This window comes from Miniopterus schreibersii (assembly GCF_964146895.1).
Source record: "Miniopterus schreibersii genome assembly, chromosome: 1".
Taxonomy (NCBI): domain Eukaryota; kingdom Metazoa; phylum Chordata; class Mammalia; order Chiroptera; family Miniopteridae; genus Miniopterus; species Miniopterus schreibersii.
In genome coordinates, this window is record NC_138101.1 from 166654650 (window position 1) to 166678564 (window position 23915).

The 23915-nt window shown below is 35.0% G+C and overlaps 2 protein-coding genes across 2 annotated transcripts in view; one reads left to right on the plus strand and one right to left on the minus strand.

The window, feature by feature from the left end:
• Nucleotides 1-3089, plus strand: part of GPR137C (G protein-coupled receptor 137C) — a 47622-nt gene extending 44533 nt beyond the window's left edge. The window contains exon 7 of the mRNA XM_081148513.1: nt 264-3089. Coding sequence (XP_081004639.1) covers nt 264-441 — 178 coding nt within the window. The 3' untranslated portion in view covers nt 442-3089. The remainder of the gene's footprint in view (nt 1-263) is intronic.
• A 462-nt stretch (nt 3090-3551) lies between these two features.
• Nucleotides 3552-23915, minus strand: part of ERO1A (endoplasmic reticulum oxidoreductase 1 alpha) — a 34690-nt gene continuing 14326 nt past the window's right edge. Inside the window, exons 5-15 of the mRNA XM_081158572.1 lie at nt 23360-23436; nt 23195-23268; nt 21962-22082; nt 19500-19546; nt 13718-13744; nt 13499-13591; nt 12440-12686; nt 11906-11975; nt 8222-8308; nt 8003-8136; nt 3552-6619 (exon numbers count right to left, since the gene is read on the minus strand). Coding sequence (XP_081014698.1) covers nt 6559-6619; nt 8003-8136; nt 8222-8308; nt 11906-11975; nt 12440-12686; nt 13499-13591; nt 13718-13744; nt 19500-19546; nt 21962-22082; nt 23195-23268; nt 23360-23436 — 1038 coding nt within the window. The 3' untranslated portion in view covers nt 3552-6558. The remainder of the gene's footprint in view (nt 6620-8002; nt 8137-8221; nt 8309-11905; nt 11976-12439; nt 12687-13498; nt 13592-13717; nt 13745-19499; nt 19547-21961; nt 22083-23194; nt 23269-23359; nt 23437-23915) is intronic.

Consider the following 23915-nt stretch of genomic DNA (forward strand, 5'->3'; position numbering starts at 1 on the left):
CAAATGTCTTAGAATAGAACCTAGTGAATAATATGCACTATTATTATTATCTAATAATCAAGTTCTAGTTCTGAATGGTTATTTATTCATTCTTTTGTAATATATTATATAGAATCAAGAATATTAGATAAAAGTTATTAAATTTTGTAGAAAGTCATCATGTTATTTCAATATATTATAAAACTCATTGAACACTAAAAATGCCAATGTGACTTATTATATTCTGATCATAGCCCTGTGGCTTTTCTTTTTTGTTATTGCAGTTTATCAAATTCACAAGGGTTGGGCTGGTATGGCACCATGACAGGGTGTGGCAGCAACAGTTACACAGTCTCTCCCCATCTGAACGGACCTATGACAGATACTGCTCCTTTGCTCTTTACTTGTAGTAATTTCAATTTGAACAGTCACCATAGCTTATATGTAACACCACAAAACTGACAGCATTACCAACTTGTGATTCTTCAATTGTTTTTCATGAATGTGTATATTCAGTGAGTTTAAATGCCATCTACATAAACATTCCATTATCTTTTTGGAACTGAAAACAACGCCTGGAAATGTGGCTGTGTTCAGCAGAGGGACACGGCTATTACTTTGACCTCTTCATAGTAAAATGAAGTTAAATGGAACGTTTGGAGTGGGAGAAAAGAAAGAATAGATCTTACGGCACTCGATGGCCTCCAAACATCTTGACTTTGGAGCATCAAAAGCATATTTGCATATTTGCACTTTTATCTTTGTTCTGAAGAGTACACTGCAGTCCCCAAAGTCATACTCCAGTGTTCACCCTGGGATAGTATATTGTACACCAAATTAGGAGGCAATTTTCCTATTAAAATCAAAGTCTGTATATTCCGTGGTGTACTCTATATGGAATTTTTACCCAATAAAAATTTTACAGTGTGAAAAATGCACAGAATTAAGGCATATAAATGTATTATTCTTTTTAAAAATATACTAAAAATGTGTAATCATTGAAGATAGTTCTTTTAAGCATGATGGTAAAATACCAACTTAAACTATTCAAGCAATCATTTTTTAAATGATAGTAGTAAACCTTCACAGAGATGACTAGCAGTGTTCTTTGGAAAGCCACAGCTATTTCTTCAAGAAGAGAGTCTATCAGTGAAAATTATGTGGCTACTTTGAGTAGAAGTGGTCAAGTGATTATTTTGTACGATTAAGATATATGTAGTAGGTTAAGCATGATTCTTCAAGAAAGCAATAGTGGTTTTTGCATAGGGAGATTTTGGTAGAAACTTCTTGGGACTAAACAAGTTTACAGATGCATTTAAGAGTTATTCATAAAATGTACTATTCTAAGTTAAAATATGAATACATTTTCAAAAGCATTTGATTTAGCTGAAACAAGATATAGCTGATTTACCGAAAAAAGCAGGATTGTCCTCAGGTAAATTAAATCATGATACATAATTGCAGCGAACTCAAGTGCAATACATTGTAAGACATAAGTCCTCCTTTAGTTTTCACATTTTTATATCTTGTATATGGGCAAAGCCGAATTAAATTAAATTTAAATTAATTCCAACACTAGATAAATAAGGAAACTGATATGAAGGTACTAACTAGGTAAGTATAAAACCAGTGGTTAACAATATTGGGATACTTTTTGAATTATATTAAAACTGTCTTGAATGTCCTATCCCAAATCTTAAAAAATATATGGCAGGCTAAGGTAATAGAGAATTTTAAAATGCACTTTCTACCAGTATCTGTATTGAAAGGAGATGCTGAATACCTCACAGTGCCAAGGGACCAGGCAACAGTGGGACGTTGTCACAACATACTTCAAGACACCTCGCTTTATACGATCTGCTGATCTGTTTCTCGAGAACTGGAACTAACAACTGTCCTTTTCTGTCTCCTACTTTGATTTGAAAGTTATGTTTTATTTCTACTCTTGCTTAAAATACTTTTCAACTTTTTAATAATTGATGCACTAACTTCACAAAAGTATAAGAGTAGGTGAAACCCCAAGGAATAAATGAACTTTTTAATGCTTTCAATCATTTAGGAGGCTGGTACACAGAAATTTAGGAGACTGGTAAAAGAAATTTCTTCTTTTTATCACACAGAATGACTTTGAACTCAATCAGAAGCATAAACCTATAGTTATGTTACTTTAGGTTTATAAGTTTGCTTATTATAACCAAATTATTTTAAAATTTATAGTACAGAATTAACCTTGGTATTTATATGATGACATATTATGCACCTAACAGTATATTTTTATTACAACTTCAATTATTAGATTTTTTTTCAGAACGCCAACTATTAATTGTCCTAATAACCTATTTATCTAGACCTTTCTGAAAAGATGTGTTAATCCTTGGAGTTAAAATAAAGTAAAAATTTTTTCTAGTAAGGCTTCCCTAGATAATGTTCCTATTTGACCAGATAAGCGAAGATTACTTTTAAAAAATATATTTTAGATAAAATAAGTTGGTTCTTTCAGCTGCATTAGTTGATTCTTCCAAATTTGAGACGTAAATTCATTTTATCACTATGGTACCTGAATTATTGCATTTGTCTCTCTATACACATCTCTCACAATACATCACCAAAGACAAGGAAAGATAAGCTTCTGGCCCAATTTTTGCTTGAAAATTCCAAAGCACTAGGAGCACTTTAAGTTTGGTCGTGAAAGAAGTTGTTGTTTATAAAATCAAAGGGCTACCGATTCCCTGTTCATCCTGCACTGAAGCACATGATGACAATTTCAAACCTTCCTTTTGGTTCATTAATTAGAACAGTGCATTTCATTGCTTAAGTATGTAATTCTGCAGTGATTAGCAGTACTTGCTTTTATCATTTCATTTGGGTGGCCATTAATTTTGAAACTCTTACCACTCATAGCTAGTTGTAGTTTTATTAAAGATGTAATTTATAGCTAGTGGCTTTTTTATGCATAGCTGCCTTTTTTATTGTTTAACAGTGTTTCTCAGCTATATAATCAGTTTCAAACTGGTTGTAAAAGTATAGCTGTAGCCAATGAATGTATTTATTTGTTGTTTCACTAAATTGTAACAAAACACTCCTGTTAAAATAAAAGTGTTTGTGCTTTTATTTGGAGGCCTGGTTTTCTTAATCTCTCTTAATGAACTACACTGAACAAGTTTCTGTTATATAAGGATAAGAACCCTAGTGCTACCAGAGAAAGAGAAAATAGGAATTACAAATGATAGTTACAACTGGCCATAGTGTCCCTTAGTATTTATACACTAATTTGATAGGAACTGCCATACACTTTACTTTAAACTACCAATATGATATTAGATAGTACATGTTTATTCAAACATTAAGCTAAGAAAAATCCTTATATGAAATAACTTATAGCACCTCTCCCCTTTCCCTTAGAATCTTAAATAGGAATAAATTTACCTAGTCCATTATCTTAGGCAGCTAGCTATTCTTTGGATTTTTAAGAAATTCCTCAATGATGTAACCTTTTCCCCTGAAAGAAGAGTTCTTACTATTTTTTCCATAATAGACCCCTTTCAGAACCAGCCAATAACACACCAAATTTTGAATATAGTTTCAGGAACTTTATTGACACCCCACCCCCCAAAGTCTACAAATCTTTGGGAGTCTACCGACGCTTGCTGTAAAGAATATTTGGAGTGAAAGTATGACCTCTAATAGAATAAAGTTATCATTTTAAAAGCAATTTATTCAACAAACATATATAAAGTGTTCATATGCCAGAAACTATGCTGTGGCGATGCGAAAATGGATCGAGTTCCTTTTCCTGCCCTTAAGGGGCTCACATTCTAGTAAAGGAGGCTTTAAAAAACAATACAGTACAATAAGTGACACAGTAGAGGTAGGTGGTAATTACAGTGGTAACACAAAGAAGGAGGTTAGTTATGCAACGAGGGTGATTTCAGAGGCGGCACGTCCCGCTGGGCCTGCGGGGATACACAGACATTCTCCAGGTGGGGAAGCGCAGAACAGCATGCCCCGAGGTGGGGGGCTGACCATGGTGCCCTTGGAAGAACTGTAAGTCACTTTATCAGAACATGGGTGGGGGAGGTGGGGGTGGGGCACACACATCAGAGAGCCTTGTTAGAGAGCTTCTAGAAACCCCACTCAGGCCGCGGCTGGGAGCAAGGAGACAGGTGAGCGCAGTGCTGCAGGTAAGAGCAGTGAGCAGGGCAGACGGATGTGTCAGCGGCGCGGAGACCAAGGCCTTGGCGCTCGGACGCTGAGAACAGGTTAGCGGAGGAGAGAGGGGAGAGAATGTAGCTGGCCGTGGTTCTGAACTTGACCAGCGGGGGGAACACAGGCATGAGAGTAGGTTGGGGGAGGGTGGCTGTTTTAAGACACACAGGGATCTGCAGGACAACCAAGGAAAGATACGTCGTAGACAGACGGGTGGGGAAGTCGGCGCTCAGGGCGAGCACAAGTCATCGAGTTGGATCGACCCGAACGTGAGAAGCGGCGGTGATTAAAGACAGCAGGAGTGAGTCTGAGGAAGGCCACTGAAGGATAAAGGAAAAGAGGCTGAAAAGGAGGCGTCTAGGATTAAGTTAAATATAAGGAAAGCAGGGGGGGGGGGGTATTTTTAAAGGAGAGGCTGTCAACGGTGTCAAATGCAGAAGAAAAAAAAGTCAAGTAAGAAATGCCTTGTGAACTGAGCTGCGGGTTTAGTACTGGGTTGTTAGGCTTCAAAGGAGGAGATTGTTAGGAGCTACAGAGCCAAAAGCCAGATCTTCGTTAAGGAGCAAGTGGGAGGTGACAAAGTGAAGATAGGAATATTCTTTTCGTAAAAAAAAAAAAATCGGCTGTTAAATAAAGGGCAGGGGCCTGAGAGAAGTATACAGACAAATTGCCATTTAAATCCATCTACCGTATTTTCGGAGCACTATAAGCGTCCTTAAACTTTTACGTATGGAGCTTATTTCATGGTCCTTCGGGCCCCAAGAACACTGACTTAGCTGGTAGGTTACGGTGTCTTGTCCCTACCCCATTCAGATGAGCGGGGACAGGAAAGTACAGCACACATTGTTGAACTGATCTGTGATTATTCATTTAAAATACATGTTCATTCATTCATTCGACAAATACTTATTGGGCACGCACCATGTGCTTGACACTATACTAGGCCTTAGGGACACCGAGAAGAAAAAGTATACAGCAGTGTGAAATGACATTTCTAAACCATTCTATAAATAAACCCCGCTTTTTTAATAACGTGGCATCTCAACATGGCATACCTGCTAAGACACATAGAGGCACATGATTTTGAGGTATACAGTTTCTTTTTTCCCTACAATTACCATGTGATATAAATTCCTAAACCCTTTCAGATATTTTTTATCATTGAAGAGCTTTCACTAATGAAACCTCCCAAAATTACAGTTTAGTTTTTAAGGAGAAAAAGGAAATGAATATAAAGAATAAAAAATGACATACCCTCTGAGTTTATGGCTCAGACATTAAAAGGGCCACAAAATAAATTCAAAGTGATTCCTTATTCTAAGGCTTATCATGTTATAGTTCCAGATTTTTTTCTGAAAAACAAAATCATTTTTAATAAATTATTCAGTATTACACAGTAAAGGGTGTCAGGTTCAAAGGGCATGATGCCTGTAATTGACTTTCAAATGATTGAGGAAAAATAAAATGTGTATATATACAGAGAGCATGAAAACTAAAGCAGACATTAATAATTAGGGAATCTGGGTAAGAGAGCTCTTTATACTATCCTGGAAACTTCTATAAGTTTGAAATTATATAAAAATAAAAAATTTCTCCTAAATTTTATTCAGTATTAGGTAAAGTATTATGAGAATAAATATATAAATCTATTCAACTTTTCACAATCTATAGAAATCCCCCATGTCATTGTATCTTTCTACAAACCAAGCTAGTCAAAAAGGTAATATTCTAAAAGTGTGGGTTTTTTCATACCAATGTATGTTAGGGCGGCCAGTAAAACTACCAGTTACATTTGAATTTTAAATAAAGAATAATTTTTTGATATAAGTATGTCCCAGACATTGCATGCAGCATATTTATATTAAAAAACTATTTGTTTAACTGAAATTCAAATATAACTGGGCATCCTGTATTTATATTTACTATATCAGTTAACTCTGAATGTACTGAAAAATTTTAGGCTGTTAACTCTGGGTTATTCATGAGCCTCCTTAGCACTTTTCTATTAAACACTTTTCACATTGGCCATAGCTTTATTTATATTACATCTTACATAAAATTCTAGTTTGAGAGACTTAAAACATCATGTACTTACTTTTACCATGTATGAATTTAATAATCCTGATTTTACTCAATATTAAACTTTTAAATTTGTACCACATTAGCAAAGTATTACTTTTACTCACAATATTATACATAGACTTAACACAATTTTAAAAAAATGTTTACTTAAAACAATATAATTCTCCTTTTACAAAAGCAGCTTTATAAAATATTTGCCTTAAGACTGTCATTGTTATTTTGCCTTTGAATGAAATTCCACACTCTTTGACCTCCATTGTCCAGAAACGGGCACATTTCAACTCATTTTCTTTAATGAACATTTTGTAACAAGTTCCTGAAGTTTTCTAATTCTTTCACACTTGTAGAAATTCTGTAACAATAAAAAAATTTCATTCAGAAACTATCTTAGATAACTTTTCTCTATAAGTTATTCACTTTGCACTTTTAGAACACAGAAGAAATTTTGAGTAATCTATTTCAACTAATTTAAAGGTGCATAAATCATTTAATCTATTTTGATGTACTTTAATTCTTAACTTGATGTGGTAAAACTAAGATAATATTGCCCAGAAATTTGTTATTTTTAAGTATTTATAACTTAGTATTAAAGTTTTAAATTACAGAATTACAAAGTACAAAAATATTAAAGTATTTTAAGTATTCATAAGTATATTCACATGCTTAGTATTTAAAGTACGTAAGTATAAAGTACATAAGTATATGAGTACTAAGAACTAATCAATATATCATAGTTAGTAAATATACAGAGAACCAAAGCTTTTGGACTTAAAGAGTGAGAATAGTAAATGTGTGATCAAATTGTTTTCACTAATTTTTATAAAAACTAAAGTTCATTATTTCAAATGTAGCTCAGCTCTGCTCTCCACCATGAAAAAAGTAGCGGAGTCCTCAATGAAATGTAACTGTTAGGTTCCTGCATAGTAAAGAATAACTTTGAAGGTCAGTTATTTCAAACCCAAAATATTAAATCATTGTTAGTCCTTAGAAAATACTAGTTTTTATAAATCTCTGCATTCTTACCTATGATAGGCCAGAAGGAAATGCATCTATAGTTAAATTTTATCAAGAAAGTGCCTTATTACAAGCTTATCTTCCATTTTTGTGAAATTATTTTTTAAAGAATTATTAACCTTTTTACATAATGGTGAATTCACAAAGAAATTTTACATGTACACCTATATGAAACAACATGAGTTTTTCTAGGACCTTCAAAAACTATTTGGGGAGCACAAGAAACTACTTTTAAATAATTACAGAAAAATATACAAATTCAGGTCCGGCAGGCATGGCTCAGCCATTGAGCATCGACCTAGGATCCAGGAGATCAGGGTTCGATTCCCAGTCAGGGCACATGCCCCGGTTTCGGGCTTGATCCCCAGTCAGGGGCGTGCACGAGGCAGCCGATCAATGACTCTCTCATCACTGATGTTTCCATCTCTCTCTCCCTGCTTCCTCTCTGAAATCAATTTAAAAAAAATACAAATTCAGTGAGATGAATATTGAAGTCCAATCAGTAAATTAATCACGATTATAAAAGTCAATAGATAAAAATAAAGAATACCATGTAATGATCATTCGTATCTACATACTTAAGGTATTTCATACGATCTTAGAATTCTTTAACGAGATAATTCCACTGTAAAGGATATTCCTTACCCAGTTTTATCTGAGTATACACTTTGCATTAGACTTAGTTGACTAGCAGAAACAATTTCAATATATTTAGACTAACCTTCCGAATGCATTAAATAATGATACTATTTCTTGTCTGGTTAGATGGAATTCGTAACTGGGCCCACTTTCTGGCATATTCGCTATCAGTTTCTCAGAAAACAAGATCTTCAGAGCAGTACCCAAACCCTGAGTCTATAATAGAAATAAGAAAAGAAAAATCAGAAAATTCTTGGTGCAAAGAATAAATGAAAAATAGGATTAAGATAGATTTGCTTACCTGAAGCTTTCCCCACAGTCTACATTTAAAACAACCAACACAGTCCATGATTCTTGAAATGTTTCTAAAATGAAGTCGAAATTCCTCCTAAAAACAATTTAACAAAATTGTATTAAGCTGCAGTATATAGTCAAATACTATTTTCTGAGTGCCTTCTATAAGGTGTCCTATTGTATGTGATTATTAACTATATGTCAAAGGGGGCACAGGGGTTGGATGGTCTCATTTACCAAAGAGAGAGAGGGAGGGAAAAAGTAAAACTTTGACTTCAGAGTAATTAAATGAAAGCCCTCTTTCTGATATTAATTAGGTGAAACAATCAGATATTATTATTATTCAGAAATATATAGAATATAGTGAATATCCATGTATCCTTCACCAAGTTCTACAAAGAAACCATTACAAGTAAAACTGAACATTCTGAACTTTTTGTTTTTATACTTTTAATAAATGTGTATATATCTTTGAACATTAGGGCATTATATTGTTTATAATAGGGCAATGGGCATCCAGCTCATCCGAAAGCAGTACATATCCTTAACTAATAAGGAAAAGAGAAGGGAAGCGAAGAACACATCCTTCATTTACTCCAAGGTAATTATTAACTGATCCTCCAAGTGACTCCCTCTGTCCTGGACATAGGCTGAGTCAACCTACAGTACTATAAGCAGGAAATCTGACATACATTTCAGATGGAACATCCAGTATACCGACCGACCTATAATTTGCAAGCATATAGTGTTTTTCTCTTTTTTTTTTAATGTGATAAACCACACACTGGGCTCAACCAGAAGAGAATAGGACCAACGATCTAAAAATAAGAATAAGCCAGCAAAGACTGGAACCCACAATTCAAAGCAGACCTCATTTCACTCTAATTTACTCAGTTCAGTCTTTCCCCAGACGTTTCATTCAACTTGAGACTCAAACAGCTGTAACATGTAAAAGATCTTTAGTAGGATTCCCAGATCTTGTATCTTTTTTAATACAAATTTTGTATTAATACAAAGCCCAAATTATTACTATTAATTACTACTATATGTTAGCAATATTCTGTATTTTGTATTTCTGTATCTTTTGGGCTGAACTCAGTAAGAGGCAATCCTAATTTTAAATCTACCTTTTAAAAATATTTATCCAGTAATATTACTCATATTATTACTCTTAAGATATTGGTGATTTGATTTGAGGTTTCCTTTAAACTTGTTTTGACTTTGAATTAAAGAAAAATCATACTTTTAACACCAATAACAAAGTAGTAAAATTACTCTAAAGTGGGTGTTCCCATCCTGAGTTGTTGACCTCTGGAAGGCTTACTGGTTGTTATAAGGGCCTACAAAATCCAGTTATAGACAAGCATTGTATATAGAATGAATAAATAGCTCGCTTCACTTGTATGCACTATAAATTTCCAAATGGATAAGAATTGTTATGACCAATAAAACACAACTTTAACTTTAAAATGTTACTAAATGCATAGTGGCTTTTTAGCAATTATATTTTCTCAGCCAGTAGACATTTAAAATACCACTGTCATAAGGAAAGGCCTTGAAGGTTTCTGACTTTCTTACTTGTAAAGATGGAAGCCTCTGTTATAAAAGATTGTGCTTGCTTTTGTAGACGCTGTCTAAATTTGGTATTTGAATCCATGTTTGGTAATTCAAATACTTGAATGTGGCAATTCTTGAGCAAATCTTTGTATGGCACACAAAGAGAGTAAGCATCTAACACTGCAAAATTAAAACCAAGCAAGAGTGCTTAAGTGAACTTAATGTGCTAGAACCAAATTAATAAGCCAGAGATTGCCTAGCTCAGAACAGGAGAAAATACTTGTGACTTCCACAAATAACAATCAATGTCCAATAACCTGAGTATATTCCAAAGTTATCTCAGATTAGAAAAATTTTTTATCCTTAAAATAACCAGAACCTAAGTCACTTACAAATTCTCCTTGTTTGTGTACAGTTTTTAGATCAACACTTAAAAGTACAGTCAGAGGGGAGAATAATCAAACATGCTGTGGTTATACGCTGCGGTTTATATTCCGTGAAACCGAGTGACCAGCAAACGATTCCCACCCAGCTCGCAAATGTTTCATAAGCCTTCAAGTAAGATCATATTCTAGTCTGAACTGCACACTAAACGATCCTCATTCGTGCAAGTCACCTGTTTCTAACCAAACACTGACAGAGCATAAAGGAGACAAGATGAGATTTTTAAATGAAGTTATAAATGTGACTGTTCAAATCCATGATGTTCACCATAAACTACTTTTTTTAAGAAAGTAAATCTCCACTATTAATAAGTTTTCTTGTTTTTTTACTCCTTTCTTATAAAAGGATTCAGAAAAATTATCTGTTAAATGCCACAGGACATCAAACTTGAGTGTTTTAGTTCTCATGAAAGTAAAACATTGTGAGAAAGGTTTCTAATCTGCGCAATGTGAAAGGAGTGAATGCCAAAACACTCTCCAGTAAACCAGCAAGTATCCTCAAAGCAAGGAAGACACTGAAAATAGTAGGGGGAAAAGTCTTATTACAGCATCTTCCCCCTCTTTTCTAAGTTTCTGGAAGCTGTTTGGGAGGTTATATAAGCACTGAGGTATGTATTTCTAGCAAGAATGCTTTAAGTAGGAAGTAGATGGGAGGTCAAAAATAACTGTTATCTAACAGCAAAAACGGAGTGCAAAAAGTATTCCGCTCGGAAATGGCATAAAATCAGGCTCTTTCCTTAAGAAAAAAACAAAGAAGAAACAGAAAAAGATTGTTATAAACATTCTGATGAAATCAGATCAAGCCCAATGCTCCTGCAGGCCACCTGCCTTTACTTACCCATAGTTTTGTAACAGAACAGTAATCTAATTTTACTTGAGTCCCCAAATAGGCTAGAAATCCCTTGAGGATAGGAGCTGTCTCTCCCTTTAATGACAAAAACCATGCTCTCCACATAGTAAGCACTTAATAAATCTTCCTCGTACTGATTTATATTTGCAGTACTTTGATGCAGGTACACACAAAGATGGTCTTGCCTGAGGTTATACCTCTATTAAGAGGCAAGGCAAATTGCACACCTAAACTAATGTAATACTGTATGTCATCTGCAATGGAAAAAAATTTAAATAAAATATAAATAAACAAATCAATAAGCAAAAAGAGGCAAGGCAAAACCTAAGCCCCATTTTGTGCGGTATCAGGTCCTCTGTTCTTTCCGCACCTGCACGCCGGCATTCCCAAACCCCTTAATTCCCACCGTGTGAGACGAACGACAGAACACTGTGCCCTCTCCCCCTGAAGAGGCTCCTTCAGTTCAACCAAAACCATTTTCAGGGTTCTCTTCAGCCAAAGACAGACCGATACTGCCGCTCATGCTCTAGGTCCCTTTCCTTTAGTTTATAGCCTCTCTTTATTCCATGAGGCCATCGGTACGGAAGCCACCGGCACCGTGTGCAGTGGCACACGGATTCCAGTTGTTATTTTGAACACAACGTAGTGTTCAAACTAGATCATAAGTTGGACCTGCCTTTGGACTTCCTTTTTTTTGAGGAAAAGAAACATTCTGACTGATTCTTCTTATAGTTTCGGGATGTATGTCAAGATTCATTGTTAAGGATAAAAATGTGGGCTTCTATTCGTGCCTGCCTAAGAGTTTGTATCTAAAAATCAAGTTAAAGTATAAAATAATTACCTTTAGTTTGTCTGCTTCCTTTTTATTCCCAGCAAAAAATGAATTCTCATCAAAATGCAAAGGAAATGACCTGCATTTTAAAAGAGAGAATATCCACTTTCATATGCCAGAAAATATGAAAAGTTCTGCTAATATAACGTTTTGCTGGTCAGGGATGAATCACGTAATTAAAAGAGTAGAAAATAGAGTAAAAGCAACACTCTAACGCCCCCAAATTCTTACCCTCAAATCTAAAAGCTAACTGCAAAATATAATTGTAAGTTTGGCCCCAAACCCAGCCTATACAACTAAATGTGAAAATAATGCAGGTATCTAAGTACTGAAAGAATGGTTCTTAAAATTAAAAATCTATGCCTTTTAGAACCCAGGTTAGAACAAAAACATAAATCAATTCTAAAAGACCAATGAGCAAAATTAGCTGTTAATTATTTTTTAAATAGTCTTCCTTTCTCTATATTGCATATTTAAGAATTTAATTTTGGATACCACTTGTCACTCTTCTATTAATGTATAAGTTGTAAATATATTATTTACTTGATTTCATGAAGTATTTCCAGAAGTAACATTTTGTTATCTGCATCCTGAACTTTATTCCCAGTGAAGAGTTGAAAATCTGGGCGCTCAAAGAATGGTACCACTTTAGATAAAGCCCTTAATTCTATTAAGTAGAGAAAATACAAGTTCTTAAGCCTTCTTGGACCTTCTCCCTCAGTCAAAATTCCATCAAACCGCTGCTGAAATTCTGTGACGTTGTGTCCCCATATCTGTTCTAACCAGGTATCTAAGAAGACAGAAGAATTAAATATTAAAAACTGAATTTTAAAATGAAGTAAGTTTCATTTTACTTACATTAGGTTATTTATGCCTACAGAAGTTAATTTTATTTTATATATTAAAATACATAATAATACAACCATGGAAACTGGTTTTCATAACTTAGCCTTTAATAGTTCTATATTATCTTCTAGAACCCATCCATAAAAGGAAAATAAATGTTTCAAGAGAAACCATGTTTAATAAAAATCAAATTTCTGAATATAAACATATTCGTAAACAATTTAAAAATGACTATCTGAAGTTACTAATGAGTTTGAAGCCTTAAGGTTACTATATTTTATTTCTAAAATGTAAAAAATACTTTAATTCCAGAAGAAATATGTTACTGATGGAAATCAACCATGGTCCCATTTTTAACAGCATTCTTAAACTGTAAAGAGCAACAAAAAATGCTTTTACCCATTAAACTCCAGGGCTGAAGCTGGCACACAAATAAAAGAGTTCTGATACAGTAATATCTAAAGAATAACAACCTGTACTGTTTTGATTCCCACAACAAAAGAACATTTCCAAAGAGATGGGTCCAGTTTTGAGCAGCTTTTTAAAAGAAGGTGAAGAGCTAAAATAACACTGAACTTTTCCTTATAGTATCTATAGTTCCTATATTCCTGATGACTACCATTTAAGAATGAAAATTTTTTTTTCTGCCTAGTATTCAATAAGGTCAGTTTTGTTCCATTCAGGTAAATACCATGAAAATGTTAAGAATTCCTCAAAATAAGTGTGGGAAAGTGAATGCAAGTGAAAGTCACATACCTTGTAGAAGATACCGTGCGCTCAGGTGCACATTGATGCTTGCGTGTAGGCCAGATATAAGTCTGTAGAAGGCTCTTTTTTCTACACAGAGGCCTAAAAAAAGTGATTTGGAAGTAGAAATTTCATATGTGAAACTTGTAAGATTATGAAATTAATTTCATGTCTTTAAAAATGAGATAAAATGTTATCATTTAAATTTGTTTAAAAGTTTTCAGTTACCTTCTAGCCAGCTGTAAAAAGTGTTCTCTGAAATTAAAAGAAAAAAATAAGTCACAAGATTATAAAAATGCCAAAAGGTAAGTTTTTCAAAAGTTGAAAAATATAGCAAATTTGTGCCAAACAGCAATTTAAAGATTGTTTAACAAAAGGTCCAAATTTTATTTGTAATTTCTCCAAAGGAAGGAGAGATGTCTTGTTATGTGTTCCATTAAGTATCCCTCTCCTGCTCAGGCTTTAGAAGGCCTTAGCATGAGGTCTCATAATTAGCCTCAGTCTCATAACTTTCTGGATAAGGTGTTTTATAAGAGGTCAAAACAGAATTTAAATGGTAAATCAGTACGTGGAGAAATACTTAGCCTTGATAACAGTTCATGCTATGAAAACTAAGAACTCATTATATGCTGCTTTAAATTTGAAAAGTAAATAAAAATTATAAAGTAGAATTGGAAGTGTATATAGTTCATGGTATTATATACCATTCAGTATTTCAAAAGAGGAAATCAAAGTTACAGAAAGCAAACATCACTTATATTCTACAACCTAGTAAGATCATTGTTAATATACTTAGACCTGGTAATTCTGCTGTTAGAATTATGTTCTAAAGAGATAACTCAAAATGGGAAGGGGTTATAATTTTTAGAAAGATGATTACGTTATATATGCATTGAAACCTGAAATAATCAAAACATACAATGATGCCTGATTAACATGACAGAATACTATATAACTAGTTAACATGGTAAAAAAATATAAAACTATGAAAATGACAAGAATGGTCCCCAGTAGGGATGCATACAGGAGGCAATGGATCCATGTTTCTCTCTCTCTAAAAATAAAAATAAAAATAAAAAACATAATTTAAATAAATAAAATGACAAGAATGTGTAACATGACAATACATGAAAATGTTTATTTGAAATAATATATTAAAAGATATAAGAAATCATCATAGCCATGTAAAGATGCCAAGTACACATTTGCTAGCGATGGCAAACATTGCACTATACAGTCCTTTTGACTAAAGTTGCTTATAGTAATATTTAAAATGAACCAGGCATGCATAAAAATAATGGAAGAAATAACAAAGAGAATAAGCAATAAATTAAACTATTTGAAAACTTAAAACATCTGTCAGAAAACTTAACAAATAAAAGCAAAATACAAACAACAAAGTGGGCAAAATGGATGTAGCAAATACAACAAAGGAATAAAACCCTAAAAATATAAAAAGCTCACAAGCTGAATAAAAATGCTAAAGTGCCCATTACAAATGGGCAAATTATATGAATGGAGAATTCACAAGGAAAAAACACAAATGGTAATAGATAAAAATTGCTCAGTCCCATTAGTAATAAAAAATACAAATTAAAACTATAGAGATACCACTTTTAACAGTAAAGATAAAAACATGATAATATTTAATGCTGGCAAGGGTCAGGCAAAACTAGCTGGCACACTGATTGGAAGGCGTGTAAATGAGCACATCCTTTCAACGGCAAAAGGCAGTGTCTCGTTGTATGTATCAAGAGCCTAAAATGTCCATATCCCTGGTTCCAATAAATCCATTTCTAGAAATCTAGACTGTTAGAGATAAATGTTTGTATATCCCCTAAAATTATGCTGAAGCCCCTGTGATGGAATTTGGAGGTGGGGCCTTTGGGAGGTAATTAGGTGTAGTTGAGGTGGTGAGGGTGGGGTCCCCATGGCGGAATTAGTGTCTTTATAAGAAGAGGAAGAGACCCAAGCTCTTCCTCTCTCTGCCACGTGAGAATACAGCACGGAGGCCAGCTACCTGCAAGCCAGGATGGGGCCCTGTCCAGAAACCAAATCTGCTGGCACCTTGGTCTAGGACTTCCCAGCCTCCAGAATTGTGAGAAATAAATGTCTTTTATTTAAGCCACCCAGTCTATGCTATTTTGTCAGAGCAGCCTACGCTGACTACGACATTGGCCAAGGAAGCAAGCAGGCATGGGAACAATAGTATACAAAAGTATAGTGTATCTATTATAAAATATATACATATGTAAATTATTATTATCAAAATGTTAACGGAGAAGCAGTATGAGATGGTAAGAAAAAGCATGGACGCTGGAGCCAAACTGCCTGATCTGAACCCAAATTCTGCTTACAAGTCATACGATTTTAGCTGAGTTGCTAAATGGCTCAAGGCCTCATTTTCCATGCCTATAAAATGGAAATAAAAATAACGCCTCCGAGGATGGCTGGAAGGGTTAAATGAAATCGTATTTGTAAATTTCTCAGGAGAACACTGTATGTAGCCTTGGCCATTATCAGTATCAATTATTCTGGAGGCGTGGGATTACAAGTGATATGTTTCCCTACAAAAACTTTTAGGTTTTCTTTTTCAAGTTTTGGAGCATGAATGGGGGTCGGGGGCGAGCAGGGATGGAATACCGTTTGGGGCCCAGCCTTCTGATGAAATTTTCAGTTCAGCCTTAGAAGGCTGAAGCAGCTATTCTCAGCTTGACCCGATGGTGATGCAGTTAGATAATCACCTAATATGACAGCTGTCAGGGGTAACCTTCTCACATCTGACCAAAATGAATACTTATAAAGACAGTCCTAAATAAGATAGTTTCTCTAAGGATAGCCTCCATAGGGTAACAATCTTTTCTCTGATGACAGACAGGGTGAGGTCTTCAAATAGTTTTGAAAAAACAAAATAGCCTCTTCCCATGTATCTGGAATATAGCACAGAACTAGAAACACCCAGGACACAACAAGGTTACTCAAAACTGAAAGTTACAGGGTCACCACTAACAGTAACAAAATACAGGGCACCTTTGGAAAATACGTTACTGCTAAAAAAATTCCTCTTCCCAACAGTACAGTTCTGTTCAATATTTTACTTAGCTACTATCATTACTATTAACATACAATAATAAAATAACAATGTTATTAGACTTTAGTATCATGGGTTTTTTCAGACATAATACAAAAGCAATTTGTAAAAATAATGTTCAGAAGATTCTGAGGGAGGGGAAAGTGATACCTCACATATAACAATTTCCTCTAGCTGGACAAAAGCTAAGTGCTGCTTAGTTTTTCACAGTGTTAAAACACATGGCCTTAATAACAAAAATCATTCTGATCTCACTCATAAAGCAAAAGGATTTTGAAAAAGACCAAGTAAACCTACCACCTGTTAAAAGTTTTAGCATTACAATTAACTTAAAGAGTCAGCAATGACACCTACACCCAAGAGTCAGCATAAACCTTGGAAGTGAGAAAATCAACACTCCGATCATGCCTAGGACCTTCCTACATGAACCCCAGCAGCTCCCCAAGTTCAGCCAGTAAGAGGGTGTTTTCCCTGACGGAGGCTGGGGGAAATGCCTGCCTTCCACGGGCAGAGGAAAATGTAGGAGGGAATTATCAGAGGCCCATGCACGCTGCCCTACTGTCTGATCCCGGGCATAAGTAGCCATTGTCCCTTAACCTATACTTTCACCTCCAGAATTCTAGATAAAGAAATAAAAATTAACCTCTTCTAAGTCTCAGAAGTGAAAAGAAAAATAGGCTTGCCAAATAAAGATTTGAATATATAAGCAAATTCATAGATGTATGATAAAGAAATTCTACTTACCTTCACTTTTCCCTGAAACACAAAACAAAATACAAAATGTTTATTATTATAAACTCCTTCCAGATGCCCCTTTTAATATGCTATGCTTCCATAAAAATAAGGCTTTTTATAATGGTTAGTTTTAGTCCATCAGTTCGTCCACATAAGCAGATTCCGTGAGATACTTCTGACCGCAGCTCTTATCGATGACAGGGATTATGCCTGATTTGACTAAATGGCATCATCTCCAAGAGCCCAAATAATGAGCAGTTGCAGCTCATACAAGACTTAATAGGGGCCAACAGGAGAGGAAAGTCTAACCTATCATCTGAGCGTAGCCTCAAGGACTTTTGGCTGTTTGGCTGACAGCCTTTCCCCACTTCTATTTATCCTAAACCTATAATGTAGTTTCTGCTACAGATTTGCAGTATTGCTTTGAAACCTCCAGACTGACATTATAAAATTATACTCTGTTCAGGAATATTTTTAGAGGCTATTCGTAAGATTCAAATTATGGACAATTCAGCACTTGGTACGCAGCTGCTCACTTACTATTGAAAAATTATCTTCATTTGCCCACTTTTGTTCTATGCCATCACTGCTGGATTATTACAGTAACATATGCTCATTGCAAATTTGTTTTAAAAACAGAGAACACAAACGAAATAAAAAATATCATCCATAACTCCCTCTGCCCAAAGATAAACACCATTTACAGTTTGGTAAATGGCCTTTTTCTTTGTGCACAGATATTTAGATGCTGTATTTTACAAAAGTGTATTATACATACTTTTGTAATGTTTTGATACCTGTTTCCCCTCAGTGGGCTATTGATCACTGTTGATGCAAATGAATACAAGTTTTCGGCAACATTTATAATGGCCATATTCTACTATGAGAATATACCATAAATCATGTAGCCACTTACGTAATGTTAAATGTATAAATTGTTCCCATGTATCTTAAGATAAGTAAGGGTGGTTAATCAATTTATCAGACCACAGTGTGAGTTCATAGTGAACACCACCTCTTGTCTAGGAATTTGCATTTCACCTGATATTAAATCAATACCTTCCACTGAGTTACCATATGTAATGGCATAAACTCAAAAGCCTCATTTAAAAATGTTCTTTCATTTCTAACCTAAGAAAGACTAGTCTGCCAGCACTTAGGGAATGATTCAACCCGTTGTTTTCCAGGAGGAAATTTATGCTTGTGGATTGTAAGAAATCAGCAGCTTTTCAAATAAATTTTTTAAAATGAAACCTTACACATTTGCTAAAAGCACATCAAAGATTTCATCGGTGAGCACATATTCAGAGAATAGGAATATATATTATAACTGCTTATTATAGACTGGAGAAGGGCTTGTGAATTTCAATTTCACATCCCCCCCTGCACCTACACAGTGCCTAGCACGTAGTAAGTGGCGGATAATCATTTGTTGAAGGAACAGGTGATTTTTACTATTATAGACAAGACCATTAAATAAGTGGGACCACTTTTATCTATCCTTTACCTAATAAACTAGTACTCCATCTATGATGTGCCAGGCTCTAGATTAAGAGATGAAACCAATAAATGTTGTCCACATGTCCAAAGTACTAGGGCAGATCCACAGATACATAAATAATAGTCAAATAATGCTAGACAGTAGAAAGGGTGTAAGAGAAGCAAAAGACGGCCTAAGATCACTTCATGAGAAGAGATTACTTCCAGTTTGGAGGATCGGGGAAAGTTTTGCAGAAAAGGAAGCATGTGGGCCAGACCTAAAGTGTAAGTAGACAATGAAGAATGAGATACGAAGATGTGTGCACTTGAAATCAGACTCCCAACGTATACAGTAATTTCAAGTGTTGGGGAAGATGTGAGACAGAAGGTGTTAGATATTCATTTAACTAGAAAATGAGTAAAAATAGTAGAAAAGCTGAGCACACATTCGGCAAAAACACACAGAATAAATATATAATCTAATCTTCATCCTGTAATAGTCAAATACCATGAACTTCATTACAGAAACACTCCTTCCTGAAGTGTATTTCAAACACCAATTTCTCTGCACAGGTAAGGCACAACGTCTATGGAAAAAGGAATCTGTGATCTCAAATGCTCCTGCCAGCCCTCACCAGGCCTTTCCCCTCCTTCTAACCAACGTTCACTGGCTGATAAATATAACAGTGCAATTAAATAACTCACCTGGACTGGAAGCCAAAGGATTTAAAGGTCTTTTAATTGTCTGTGGCCTGGAATCAAAAGAATTAAAGTGTAAAGTATAAATAGGTTACCTATATATAATGTTATAATTATTTAAGTAAAAGTGAAATTATCTCAGAAAGTTTTTTTGTTTTTAAATATATCTTTATATCTTTACATATAAATTTATCTTTATATATCTCTGATATCAGAGAGAGGAAGGGAGAGGGAGAGAGAGAGAAACATCAATGATAAGAGAGTCATTGATTGGCTGCAACCTGCAACCCGGGCATGTGCCCTGGCTGGGAATAGAGCCCCGATCTCCTGGATCCTAGGTCAGTGCTCAACCACTGAGCCACACCTAGCTGGGCATGTCAGACAGTTTCTTAATGACTATCTCCAAAATCAAATTGTTTGATTGAGCTTTTAAAATATTTTAAAATATTTCGTTTTCTCTAATTGCTTTCAGGGAAGGTGGTGGTTATTTGTTTTAATGATAATAGTTTCTGATCTTTTCCCATGGTTGCAGCCAGAAAGTCATTTCCTAATCACTTCTTCAAACAAAGGAAGAAAAAATACCACTCACGCTCATCTCCTAGAGTCACTAATATGTTTCTAAATATATTATATACCCGTGTGTGTATATGCCACAAAGTGCACTCTAAATTGAAAGACAAACAAAAAATGTAAATGCCCAACACAAGCATTAAACTAAAAAAGAAAACCAATGTGGGTAGATTATTTTCCACTTAGGAAATTTAGGTACCTCAATCTGCCCTGTGGCCATCAAGTTGGTTATGATTTCAATAAAATGTACTTTTTAAGAGTAAAAAGGACAGTTAATGTCACTAAAGCGCTTTTAAATCTTGATATGAATATTCATTAGTATTATTATGTGAAGTGTAGGAATTATTTTAACGTCCATTATTTAAATTTTACAAATTTGCACAAGTTGAGATATTCTGAGAACAGAGCATGTAAGTTATATTTTAACATGATCAATTTAGCGCTTCATACATTGTTTATATTTTAGAAATATTGTGGTACTCATGATATAAATTAGTTAGAAGAGAGCTATAAAACTAATACAAAATCTAACAAATGCTCCAGCTGAACTCTATTTTAGTTCACTTTAAAAAAAACAAAAAACAAAGCTTTAAAGTAAGTCAGTAAACCAAACATAAAACATTCTGAATAATAGTCAAGAGAATTTAAATGAAACATATGGCAGAAATGAGTAAACAATGAAAACTCTCCACTTTCCAAACTGGAGAAATTCTTCAAGTCATAAAAAAGAAAGTCTGACATTTTACTGGTATAAGTATACTTGCCGATGTCTTATATTTGCTTATATTTGACTTATGTAAAGTTAAATGTATTATCGCCGTATCTGGAAACTCCAAAGATTTTCCCAGAATTCCCCCTAATCTCTAAAATAGCATCACACACACACACACACACACACACACACACACACACACACACACACACACTTCTTCCAAAACCCAATAAGCACATTGTTTAGACCCAGGAGGCCTACAAGTGGGTAACCTTGAAGCATGTCTCAATCTCCCAGTGATCAAACTGACTGTTTCCACTGTAGTGGTTTAGAGTATAAACTGGGTTCTTTGACACTGGACAAATCACTTAAAATCAGTTTCCCAAACTTCTGTTTCTCCCTCTGTGAGCAGTGATGACTGCAACACAGGGTGACTGGAAAGACTAACGGAGAAAATCTACGTAAGGCACTTAGCACAATGCCTGCACACAGTGAGTGCTCAAAAGCGTTCGCTGTTATAATTATTCTCTGAAATTAACTTAACTTTAAAGCAGATAAAATAACTACAACTACAAAAAGAGGAGTATAAGTCACCAAAAAGAGAATTAGGACTTATACATTCTAATCTATCCTCTGCTACTAACTATATGATCTTAGAAAATGAAGTAAATCTCTCTGACTCTAGGGTACCTCATCTATAAAATGAGACTCTATGACCCACTCAAGGAACATTTTTTAAGTGCCCACAACACTCCCATAGAAGTCTAATACAGCCTGGCAGGCGTGGCTCAGCGGTTGAGCACCGACCTAGGATCCAGGAGATCATGGTTCGATTCCTGGTCAGGGCACATGCGGGTTGCAGGCTCGATCCCCAGCAGGGGGCGTGCAGGAGGCAGCCAATCAATGACAACTCTCTCATCGTTGATGTTTCTCTCTCCCTCTCCCTCTCCCTCCTTCTCTCTGAAATCAATAAAAATATTCTAAGTCTTTTAAAGAAGAAAGATATATTTGTTGAAACATATCTACATGTTCCCCCAGAGAAGTGGGTGAATAAATAAGTATGTTCCTACACCCCAATACCATCCTTTAGCGAAGTAAATTTGATTTGTACTTTTAAATCATTATCGTTTTATTTGTTAGAAATCACTGTATCTTCCAAAAATTTCTAAATGGAATTGGCACATACTTAAAGCAGTTTTCTTCATAGATGACATTCCATATCCTCCAAGCATCTGGTCCCTTGTAACCCGTGTAGCGCTCAGGATTAAGGAGCAAATCCACATATTCAGCATCAGGAGACTGTATGTCTACAAAATAAAATGTCTTATGAAACCTTTCCTTTTTTTCAGTTTCCTTTAAAGAGCTTGTATACAAGACTGTATTCCATTGATTCTAAGGCACCACAAATGTATCAATGCCTCAGGGATTTAAAAACAACTTTTCAGGAGAAAGATAAGAGGGAAAAGAGGAAAGAACCGATACAGCCACATTAAGTGCACACACTGGTTGCAGAAGCAGCCTGCTTTTAGAAATGGTACAAAATAGGGATAGGTGAATTTCAGAATCAAAGGAACATGGCATTTCAATTCTCATAAGCTATCCAGACAAAGAACATACTATACATTTCCCTCCACATAAATCACAGTAGTTCATCAGTAACTAAGGTAAATGAAGTGTTAGCACCATACGCTGTTACCAAATACTTCCTTCTTGCATGAGTACCATCTGGATCCACTACAAAGCTGTCCCAAAGGTATAATCCTAAATATGCAAAAAGTTATATGCTGGATGGCGTTTGTGTCAGCATTATTTATAAAAGGGAAAATTGGAAGCAACCTAAATGCCCAACGGAGCAAAGCATGGGTTCTGGAGCCAGAGTGCCTGGGTCAGAATCCAGGACAAAATACCTAAATTCTCTGGCCTTGTTCATCCTTTCTAAGACGGGGATAATACTCATAGTGTTACTGTGAGACTTAAATAAACTATATATGTTCAGAGGGCTTAGGACAATGGGAAGAGAATAATAAATATTAGATAGTGGTATTGGTATTATGATGTATATTTATAGACCATTTTACAGTCAAAACTATTAAGTACAAAGGCTATCTAATAAAATAAAAAGATAAACAGTATAGAGAAGTCAATGACAGATGTTTCTCTCTCCCTCCCACTCTCTCTGAAAAGCAATGGAAAAAAATACCCTTGGATGAGAATTTAAAAAAAAGATCCATTTCCCTGTATCAGTCTTTTTAAGTATATGCTTAGGAGTTGAATTGTTAGGTCATATGGTAGCTCTAGGTTTACCTTTTAAGGAAATGCAAAACCATTAGAAACTGAGTTTTTTTAAGTTATTCTTAAAGAATTATTCTTTTCTTAGGTACAATTTTAAACAAAATGCTTATTATAAAAAATGTTATACCATCAACTTCACAGAAGTTGTCTGAGGAATCATCATGCTTGGTCCACTGAAGAACGGCCTTCTGCGTTTCCTCACTTCAAACAAAGATAACAGTGTTATTCTTTTTTTCAAGTTAACATTTCACATGAAAAAGTAAAATACTGCTTGGGGGGGAAAAAATCAAACCTCAGAGATTCATCCACAGCTCCAAGTCGCTCAGCTTGTTCACATTCTTCAATGAGATTATTGGCTTCTTCAGAATACTGAAATGAAAGGGGAATATATAGAACACAACCTACCACATTTTTAAAATTTTTTAAAAGAGCCCATACGGGCATGGCTCAGTGGTTGAGCATCGACCTAGGATCCAGGAGATCAGGGTTCGATTCCCGGTCAGGGCACATGCCCAGGTTGCGGGCTCGATCCCCAGTCAGGGGTGTGCAGGAGACAGCCAATCAATGACTCTCTCATCACTGATGTTTCTCTCTCTCTCTTTCCCTCTCCCTTCCTCTCTCTGAAATCAATAAAGATACTTTAAAAAAAAAAAAAAACTTTTTAAAAGAATTTTGAAGTTATTTGAAGTTCTTTTATACCTGGCACCATCACCTTGGCTTCAAAACTTAAAAAAAATTTAAGCCCTCACATTATCCTGAAGCTAAAAATATTAGAGAGCTTTGCCTCTTGTTTTTGTTGGAGAACATATTTACTATGGTGATCACACCAAAGTCTTCAGTAGGAAAAT